At 46.3% G+C, this 10,626-nt stretch overlaps 1 protein-coding gene across 1 annotated transcript; it reads left to right on the top strand.

Annotated features, from left to right (window-relative positions):
• The first annotated feature begins 1,156 nt into the window (after positions 1–1,156).
• PRAF2 (PRA1 domain family member 2) lies at positions 1,157–10,221 on the top strand. The gene is made up of 3 exons (XM_066615277.1): positions 1,157–1,336; positions 3,738–3,955; positions 6,852–10,221. Exons 1-3 carry the CDS (start codon positions 1,158–1,160, stop codon positions 6,989–6,991), a joined length of 537 nt encoding a protein of 178 aa, XP_066471374.1. The 5' UTR covers position 1,157; the 3' UTR covers positions 6,992–10,221.
• Positions 10,222–10,626: the final 405 nt, after the last annotated feature.

Raw genomic sequence — 10,626 nt, 5'->3', positions numbered from 1 at the left:
GGAGGGGCTCTGAGGCTGCCTCCTGTCCCCCCTTCCTGGGCCTAAGCCCCACCGACTGTATGGGGACTGCCTGCTGAGTAGAGGCGCAGGGAGGGGCTCTGAGGCTGCCCTCCTGTCCCCACTTTCCTGGGAGTAAGCCCCACTGACTGTATGGGGACTGCCTGCTGAGTAGAGGCGCAGGGAGGGGCTCTGGGGCTGCCTCCTGTCCCCCCTTCCTGGGCCTAAGCCCCACCGACTGTATGGGGACTGCCTGCTGAGTAGAGGCGCAGGGAGGGGCTCTGGGGCTGCCTCCTGTCCCCCCTTCCTGGGCCTAAGCCCCACCGACTGTATGGGGACTGCCTGCTGAGTAGAGGTGCAGGGAGGGGCTCTGGGGCTGCCTCCTGTCCCCCCTTCCTGGGAGTAAGCCCCACCGACTGTATGGGGACTGCCTGCTGAGTAGAGGCGCAGGGAGGGGCTCTGAGGCTGCCTCCTGTCCCCCCTTCCTGGGAGTAAGCCCCACCGACTGTATGGGGACTGCCTGCTGAGTAGAGGCGCAGGGAGGGGCTCTGAGGCTGCCTCCTGTCCCCCCTTCCTGGGACTAAGCCCCACCGACTGTATGGGGACTGCCTGCTGAGTAGAGGCGCAGGGAGGGGCTCTGAGGCTGCCTCCTGTCCCCCCTTCCTGGGCCTAAGCCCCACCGACTGTATGGGGACTGCCTGCTGAGTAGAGGCGCAGGGAGGGGCTCTGAGGCTGCCCTCCTGTCCCCACTTTCCTGGGAGCAAGCCCCATTGAGTGTAACCCCTCTCCTTTTTGTAACTGGGCCTGGGTACAAATTACTCCCTTTACCCACATCTCCTAGGCCCTGCACACAGGATACTTTGCATTCTAGTGTGAGCCTAAATAGGATGATGCTAATTTTCTGCAATGATTTTCTGTATTTAATACACTTTAGAGAGACTTAGGAGTGTTTTTGGTTTTCCCTATGACTGCATCCAGCTGCACGGGTAGGTACTGGGCTGTGCCCAGGTACTGGGCACTGGGCTGTGCATTGGGAAGCCTAGTAGACCTGGGCTCCAAGCTTCATCACCCTCCCAGACTCGGTTTCCCAGCGTCCTTTGCGTCGAAGCTCGCTCCTGCGGTGCATGACGGTGATTGTAGTTCCTTCCCGCCCTGAGAAGATGTCCGAGGTGCGGCTGCCCCCGGTCCGGGCGCTGGAGGATTTCTTGCTGGGTTCCACCCGCTTGGCTCCCCCTGACTTGCGGGATCTGCAGCGCTGGCACAACCGGGTCATCAACAACCTTCTGTACTACCAGAGCAATTATCTGCTGGTGCTGGGCGTGGGGCTGCTGCTGGGAGGGTGAGTCGCTTGCCTGTGCCACGAAGCCGGGGGGAGCAGTGCGCTCAGCCCCGGGGGTGGAGGGAGGAGGTGAAGGTTTCGCATCCTCCACCTCTCTGAAATGCAGACTTCGTAAGGGGGGGATGCCCGGGTTTGGGGGAAGGGGGCAATTTCTAGGGAAGCCGGGGTAGCCTAGAGCCCAATCCTATGCATGTCTAAGCACCATTAGAGTCAATGGAGCTTACTTCCAGGAAAGTGTGCAGCCTCAGAGCCCCATCCTATGCCTGTCTACTCAGAAGTAAGTCCCATTATAGTCAATGGGGCTTACTCCCAGGAAAGTGTGGCTAGGATTGCAGCCCCAAGTTCTTTGTGGGGAAGCAGTTAGCAAACATTCTGGAGATGAAATATGTGTGCACAATGGATGTTTCTTTTTTACCACAATGGAGATGCTCAGAACAGGGTTGCCACATTTTTTAAAAAATAATTGACCCTTCTCTTGTGCCTTTAAAGCAGTCTGCCATGCAGGATGCTTTTCTCACTGCTTCTCTCCAACTAAGGAAAAGCTTCCCCTGTTCAATTTCTGCATGCCGTGCGTCTGTTAAAGCAGTGTTTCTCAAACTGTGGTCTGGTATCTGCTAGGTGGGTCGCAAGCCTATTTCATGTGGGCCCTCATTCATTTCAGTATTTTATTTTTAATATATTAGACTTTATGCTACCATGGTATGTGACTGCATTTGTGGAAATGTTACAGATTTGTACTTTAACCGGTTGTATTGTATATGTTTTTAGCAATGATAGTCAATGTGGCTTACTCCTGGGTACATGTGGGTAGGATTGCAGCCTAAGATTGTAAAAAATGTTCCTGCTTGATGATGTCACTTCCAGCCATGACATCACTTGTAGGTTAATAACATCACTTCTGGTGCATACTGACTGACTGGCCTTTCAAAAAAATGAATCCTGGTTCTAAAAAGTTTGAGAACCACTGTAAAGGTGTAGGAGCAGGCCTCTAAAAAGACAACAACTTTAGCATGGGGTAGAGTTGGGCTTAAAACAGAGCAAGGTTTAGGTACAGAATTTGGTAGCCACCTGGGTTTAGTCTAAGAGCACAGCTGCTTTTTCACTCAGGAAATCTGTGCGTAAAAGGCAGCAGTTCAACAAGGAATACTACTGTACGTTCCATACTGTTGCATTTCCATATTGGAGTGAATATGTGTTACAGTTTTCCCCTGTTATGAAGCAATTGGAAGCATGTAAGTCCAGCTAAGAGGAAACAATTAAACCACATCCTTAGTTCAGTCCTGGACTATGTAAAGAAGTAAGTGTCTTTGGGTACATGCAGATTGTATTTTTTTCCCACAGTCCACCCCCTAACAGCAACCTCGCATTCAGGAGACGAGAACTTCAGAACAGGCAGGACTTCAGCATAACATAAGTAGTTTCTCTGTTGAAGGTTTCAACCACGATATTTTTTCAAAATGTAAGGTGATTTTTTTTGTTTTATGAGATCCTAAGAAATGCCAGACTGGGCAGAGCAAACGGAGGTCTAGTTCATGATTCTGTTTCCAATAGTGACCAGCTTGGTGCCTTCTTGTGTTGCATGCTGAACACAAGGTGATGGTCTCTGTAGATTCTCCTTGCATCTGAGATATATTGCCCCTGTGCATGGAGGAGACCTTTCATGGCTAATAGCTATTGGGGGACCTATTCTCCATTAATTTGTGTAATTTCTTTTAAAAGTTATATATATAAGTTCACTATCATCACCATGTTTTTTGGCAACACTGGATTAATAAGGCTGGGCAAAGCTGGAAGGGAGCCAAGGAATCCTTTGGCCAATCTTGCAGCCTTAAGTTGGGATACCCTATATCTGATGCACATGACTCACAGTATTCCTTGCTTATTACTCTGCACTGTGGAGTTTCCTAAGTTCTGTCGTTCCTGTGTTGCTCCTGGTTCTTTTCAAATTGTGTTATGTCTTCATGAACAATCAAAAGGTCAATAGGGAAGTCAGAGTTTGTTGAGGATGTTGAAATCTCAGACAGATTAAGGGCACCAAGAGGGTCTCTTCAAACTGGATACAAAGACTACAAAATGATGCGATTTAGTAAGTTTTGAAGTGAAACTGTGAAACTCCATCTTGCCCTGAAGGAGAAAGCCATGACAAAATTAGGGTTACACACTGGCTTCTGCCATTGAATCTAAATTGGAATGTGATTTTAAACCATAGATGTGGAGAAGCTCTGCCGCAAACCACCTATCGGAGCGTCCTCTGGGTCAGATGGCTTATGCAAGCATTAGAGACCTGTTCCTCTCTTTTAGTTTGGCATTGCTTATATATATTGTTATATCCACAAGGTACTGTGCCTTCTAGCTGTATTGAAATAGATTCCCAGGTTCCATCCTGCCCTTCTTTTTGCAGGTATTTTCGCCCAGTGCTGACTCTGCTGAGTGGTGCTCTCATTGCTTTGATCTTTGTGGGCTTTGTCTGGGCAGCTGAGAACAAGGCCCCTGTGCGGCGCATCCGGCGGAATTATCCTGGCACCTGCCTCTTTGCTGTCCTTGGTGTTGCCTACTTCCTGGTGTCTCTCTTTGAGGGCTCTGCCGCCTTCTTATTTTTCATTGCCCTTCCTATAGCATGTGAGTCTCAACATGGGAGCAGGTTGGGGGCGGCTGAATCAAGTCAATACATTGAGGTTCCATAATGGTTCATTTGGGATGCTGGGATTTTGCAAACATCACGGTCTGTTTCCATAGGTGTTGTTACTCAAAAGTGCATAAACAATACAGTTTTGCATACAGATTTGAGGATCTTAATTTTCACTTAAAATAAGCAAATTCACTTAAAATAAGTTCACTTATTTTATTCATTTAAAGTAAGCAAGTTTGTGGCTCAGATAAAAATGAAAACACAGGCACTATCTGCTAAAGCAGTGGTTCTTGAACTTTTCCGGCCCGTGGTTCCCCTGATCCTTGTGGCCCTTGGTCACCGTTCCCCATTACAACACCTCACCTTAGTTACCCCCAAAATGGGGATGAAGGTGTTATAATTATACACTAGAAACAAAAAAACAGCTGCCAGCACTATGAGGCTGCAATCCTAATCTCACTTTCCTGGGAGTAAGTCCCATTGAACACAACAGGACTTACTTCTGACTAGACCGAGCTAGGATTGTGCCTTTTGTTTTATAATAGCAGCCAACATGGGAAGTACCCCCCCCCCAAAGGAGGCAGGAGGAAAAAGGGGGATGGCTGAAAAGGAATGGGTATTTTTATTTTTTAATCAATTTTTGGAGACAAGGCTTGACTGATCAAGAGCAGCTTTTTTTCTTTTTTGAAGGGGGAGGAAAAAGAGAAAGGTGAAGATCCTTGGTTAAGCGGACACAGACCCCCAAGCCTATGTAGGTCTACTCAGAAGTAAGACCCATTTGAGTCAATGGGGCTTACTCCCAGGATAGTGTGGATAGGATTGCAGCCACACAGAGCAAGATTGCAACCCACCCCCAAAGTAGATGGGGGCATGCTCACACACATACACCCCAACATGCAGATGCCACCCCTATTCCCCCCAGGCAAGATGGAGGAATGCAGGCTGTAGCATTTGGACACCCCCCCCCCACTAAGAGCAGGCTGGGCTCCCTCCTTCCCAAGCAGAGGAAAGCGCTGCACTGCTCTCTCTAAGTCAGGCTTCCCTCCCAGTTTGAAGCCTGCCAGGAGGGAGCCCTGTGCTGATGAGATGCAGTACCTCCACAGCAGCCCAGGAGGCTCCCCCACCTCCCCCACCATGTTTCACAAGCCCTCCCCACCTCACACTGCCCCACCACCTCGTCACAGCCCATGTGGAGCTGAGCAGCTATGGCCACCTCTCTCCCCAAGATGCCACTTGACGCCCCTGGGGCTAGCCATGTCTCCTTAGGGAGCCCTAACTGATTGAATACCTCAGTGCTAAAGGTTCACTGGATAGAATCTGGCCCAATGTTGCCCTTCTCTTATGGCTGTGTGCTTGTCAGATATTTGAATGTGGAGATTTTTTTGGATCTTGTGCTGGATTTCAGATTCTGTGTAGGATACCACAATGCTTATGTCCAACTGCAGAATGCAAACTCCCTGCACACAATGGTCTGCATTTTCTAAAATTTTGAAACTCAAAGCGAATAGAATGATTGCATGGCTGTGAGATTTGGGCTTGCCACTGCTGTTTGTCAGGTGGTTGCATTTTTCTGGGAGCAGATTCTCTGCACCAGGATGATGTATTAATCTACATTCCAGTGATTCTCAATCTTGCAGACTTCATGAAAGCTAGTGAGGGGTTAATGAGCAGGTGCATCATTCCCTCTTCCCCCACAAGGAGTATTATTGCTGCAGTTTATTGTGGCAGAAACCTCCTCACATCTTGCCCTCATTCACATTTCTGAAGTATTGTATTATTTCTTTTTGGGATTAATCTCCCACCTTATCAAAAATGGTTACGGTGGTGTATGAAAAGATAGTACTGTATCATAAAACACATGCAACAATAAAACATACGGAGATGCTGAACAAATTATAACCAGTTAAAAAATTGCAGAGTGCTTCTTCTTCTTCTTCTTCTTCTTCAGCATTTGTCCTGTGTGGTGGTGGGGTCCTCATAAAACAGAAAAACATATCATGTCACAAAGCAAATGCAGGACTGACAGCCTAATTCTATGCTTCCCAGCCCAGGGCCGCAGCGGCACTGAAATGGCTTCCACTGCATCCAGCTGGACTGGGAAGCAGCGCCTGTGCTGCTCAGGGTATTGAGCAGGCGCAGGTTCAAGGAGGCCAGTGTTGGGTCTCCCAGGCTGGGAGGGGGGTCAGGATATGGTGGCGGGGCTCCTTGTCCTCCCCCTGCCCCAAAATGCCTCCCCCCCCCAGGCTTACCTCGCTACTGCTCGGTGCTCACCTGGAGCTCCAGGCAGTGGTCCGTCATCCTCCACCTGGCACTGGCTCAGTGCAGGCTTGGCATAGACTGTCGCAGGTGTGCCTTACAATGGGACAATCTAGTATTGCATTAATGTCCTGTAGGGATAAACTTGATCACGCCTGATAGTAAGCCAGGCAACATCCAAAAAGTGCTTTACAAAATGCGTTACTGGCACTTGCGTATTACAAGCAGGCATCTGCGCCGAATGTTCACAAGGTGACAAAGAAGTTGTTGGTGGATGTCACCCTAAAGAATTCACTTCTGAAACATGGTTAATGGGTCGAGCTATTTTCAGGGAATGTGGTTACAGCTCAGAAAATAATGAATCAATTTGGACCTACTATACACCAAAATGAAGGCAAGGAGCTGGGCTACAAAACCTAAAGTCGGACATGATCTCTGACCTTGAAAGGCATTTTCGAGAGTGGAACCCACCCCTTCTCAATCTTTCTTGTCACCCTGTGTGCAATAGATATGGCATGGGCTCTTGCTTTGAAACACAGAAGGAGAAACTGTATCTAGAGCAGGGGAACATAATGGCTTTTCTGTTTCTACTGTTATCTCTAAACCTCATTTTTGCTTTCTGTGCTGCAGTGATTGTGGTGCATGCATCGCTGCGTCTCCGAAATCTCAAAAACAAGATTGAGAACAAAATGGAGAGCATCGGACTCAAGCGGACACCCATGGGGCTGCTCCTGGAGGCTCTTGGGCAGGAGCAGGAAGCTGGATCGTAGGCACGTTGCCACCATTCTTCCTTCATTTGGGAATACATTATTTTTCCTCCATTGACTTGCACACCCCTGAATTGACCACTCCTGCCTCTTCACTTCCCAATCGCAGCCTGGCTATGAGCTCATGTAAAACATGTAGCATCCTCTGGGATAGAGGGATAATCAGTGGAACTCCCTGCACAGTGGATGAAAATTAAATAGCAGAGATAAAAAGGGAGGACAGTGAAATCATGGCAGCAGTTCTAATTCAAATAGGTATTAACCTGAGTATTTGCTGCCTGAGTTTAGAAAGATTTCTAGTGTATACCAGGAGGGAGAAGCAGGAAGATTAGCAAAAGACAAAGAGGCATTTTTTAAAAATTGACTGTTAAGTGGTGACCCGTGGGACTACTAAAGACTTGATTTAAAAAAAAAACAAGGATCAAGACTTGATTCTGGTACAGAGCAGTTAACAAATTGAAAAGCAGTCTAGCTTTGGTTGATTTAAGAACGACTGGCTTGTAGAATAATGCTATAGCTTTTGTTCAGCACTTATATAGAAGTTCAAAGGCTTTCACATTATCTTGCTGTAGCCTTTGAAAGTAAGTGTTGTTATCCTCATTATGCAACTGGACTGCTGAGGCTCACTGAGAGTGGCTTGCCTTGTATGTTCACATAATGAATTCACAGTAGCTGTGAGATCCAAACCAGGAACCAGTCTCCAGCAGTGCAATCCCAGGCATGTCTGCTCAGAAGCAAGTCCACCAAGTTCAGTGGAACTTAGTCCTGAGTGAGTGTGCTTAGGCTTGCAGCCTTTGCTGCTATGCTACACCAGCTCTTCTGTAGAATTTGGAGAATGTTAGAGATGGAGGTTTCTTTTAAACAAGATTTCCTGTGAGAGCAAGTTGGTGAGGTTGGGAGGGATCCTTGAAAGAGTTATTTTGGAAAAAAAAAAAGCATAGAAAAGGATTAAAACAAGTGGTAAAGTTCATTAACTCCCATGGAGGGGAAATTCCAAAATGCAGGGACTAGTCAAGAAGCTGTACTGCAACCTATACATTCCCAGTCACAAGAGATGAAAGGCCATCCCAGAAAATCCCAATTTTGTGTACAGTTTGAGGGTGAATCAAAAGGCCTTGCTTCTTTCCAGAGGTAAATCCAGAAAAGCTCAAATGTCCTATTTCACACTATGGATAGCCTAGTCACACCAGTTTGCATTCAGCTGGGCCCTTATGTAAAACTTTGAAAAGTGAACCAGCATTAATGTTGTTAATTGTTCTGAGCAGTGTAAAAGGTATAACTGAGGGGCTGAGTGTTAAAAGTAGTAATAAAGAAACTAGAAGTTGCTCAAAGAATTGCCAAAACAGTATCAGTCAAGAGGGGCTGAGATGCAGCACCTCATCTTTGTAGATGCAATCAGTATTTAAAGGGGAAAACTTAAAAATAAAACCCTTGTGTGCCATTTCTGTGTGCTTAAAAGGGGATTATTGGTTGCCAAGGGACTCAATATTTTGGGTTTTGCTGGAAAGTGGTCTGCTCTATAATCCTTGATGGAGGGGGCACATAAAACGTGGCAGGTAGCAGAACCACACTTACTGTTTACATTGGTGCAGGCAGGATTCACTGTACCTCCTCTTCCCTCACAAGCCCCTAAATCTCCAGCAGTGACCTCCTTTCATATCTCTCAAGTCAAACCAGGTCCAAAGCTCTATATGTATGTTAATATACTCGTAATATGTGCAGGCACAGGATTCCATTGCAAAGGCCATGCTTGGCAACTCTTCCAGTTGGAACCTGGCAGGGGGCTGTTCTGTTGCTGGGCTTCAGCCTAAATCCTCTGCATGCCTGATATTACTACTACTTAACTTGGGCTTGGAGCTCTCTGAGACCTGTTCCTCTTCCTTCAGGGCATGGGGCCTTTGGAACAGAAGGGAAGTGTAGACTCCTTTAACCTGAAGCAATCATAGCTAGGGAGATGAATATCTCCTACAATGTTATCTCTCTCTCTCTCTCTCTCTCTCACAAACACACACACACACACCCCCTCATGAATTTTGTGGGGCTTCTGACCTTGTTATCTTAATTGAAGGTGGGTCTGGATAGGAAATGAGAATGAACTGATCGCTTCCCTAAATCCACTGGGTCAGTGTATTAACAGCAATGAGATTTGAACTCGGAACTCCTGCTTTCACAGCTCCATCTTTTGAGCCATTGTGCTATGCTAATTCTGTTGCTTAATAACCCTATTTAGCCATTTTGTTCTGCAGCACACCATGCATGGCACCACTTTCTGGCATGTTGTCACAGGCTATGCATGACAACATGGCCATGCACAACAGTGAGTTCCCTCAGTTCTTGTGCAGTTCTGCTACCCAAGGTTCTGTTAGTATGGACACCAAATATGTGAGATCTTCCGCAACTGAAACATGCATTCTACCATTTGTAGCCCTACTCACTGTATCAAGTGCCATTTTTAAAAGCTATTTTCCAAAAAGTTTTACCACAACCTTAAAAGATGAGAGGAACAGGAACATTTGAAAATATTGTCCTTTTCTAACACATTCTCTCACAAAGTGAATAATCCGATGGCTGGGAATCATTGTGTGTATATTGAGTCTTCTATACTTGTATAAAGCTGACTCAGCTGAAAAGCATTGTGTTCAAGGCAATATGGAAATCTGATCTGCTCATTCATAAAGGCTAGCCATTGGTGTTGCATTCAGCAAGTGAAGAATATGCATGTGTGAAGCAAGCCTTCTTGAAAGCCAAGGAACTGAAGGACATAATTAAACAGTGCAAACTGCAACCATGAGGGTATTTACTGAAATCACTATGGTTTATTTCTTGCTAAAACAAGGTTAAGCTTGGGCATTGCATCAGTCATGCCTGTCACTTGATTGTGTTCCAGATCAATTACAAAAGTGTTTTATGTGGTGTTATTGTGATGTGGACTTCTCTTCATAGCATTAGCTATTATTGTATTTGTAGGTAATTATAAAGGAGATGGAAATGAATAGCCTGCTAACATGAACTTGTCTCAGATTTATGTAGAACTTTGGTTTACTTGAGTTTCTCAAAAGCATAGTGGAAGTTCAGAATGGATAGGATGATGAGGCAGGACCTGGGGAAGGCATGAGTTGTGCTTGCCTTTTAAAAAAAAGTCATTTATCTATACACTACAGCTTTTTGTCTACCTTTTTTTTTTACATGTATGCATCTTAAATAAAGTCTTGTATTATCACATTTTCCCAAAATGTGTCTGATCTGTTTTGCTGCAGTTTCTTTTGTATCTCTATTAGTGGTATGATGGATCTGTAATTTGTAGTCAGTTCTCTTTATATGCATATCTTTATATTCACATATCTGCAAGGGGCAGGATTGTCACCTCCTCTCATTATCTTCGACTCTGTTCTTGTTATCTATGAATATTGTGCTGATGTATTTGGGGCGGGACTCAGCCCAGCTATGAGAGGTGGGGGTGAGAGAGGCTGTGGCCTCCTCCCAAGCAGAAGGCAGCACTGTTGCCATGCAGAGGGAGGAGGAAAAGACACTTATACAGTATACGGCCAACAGGATGAAGCAACCCCTTCGTCACTACTGAACTCTGAGATAGTGTGGTTGGGCCAGCAACCTTCAATGAGTGAAGGAATATCCAGCAC

Source organism: Tiliqua scincoides, chromosome 2, assembly GCF_035046505.1.
Source record: "Tiliqua scincoides isolate rTilSci1 chromosome 2, rTilSci1.hap2, whole genome shotgun sequence".
NCBI lineage: Eukaryota > Metazoa > Chordata > Lepidosauria > Squamata > Scincidae > Tiliqua > Tiliqua scincoides.
Note: the sequence above shows the minus strand (reverse complement) of the source record. Positions and strands in the feature narration are given on the sequence as shown.

Excerpts from the sequence above, each read along its gene's own strand:
- PRAF2 (XM_066615277.1), top strand. The coding sequence starts at position 1,158 with ATGTCCGAGGTGCGGCTGCCCCCGGTCCGGGCGCTGGAGGATTTCTTG. Across the intron at positions 1,337-3,737 it reads GTGGGGCTGCTGCTGGGAGG|GTATTTTCGCCCAGTGCTGA; the intron begins GTGAGTCGCTTG and ends TTCTTTTTGCAG. Across the intron at positions 3,956-6,851 it reads CATTGCCCTTCCTATAGCAT|TGATTGTGGTGCATGCATCG; the intron begins GTGAGTCTCAAC and ends TCTGTGCTGCAG.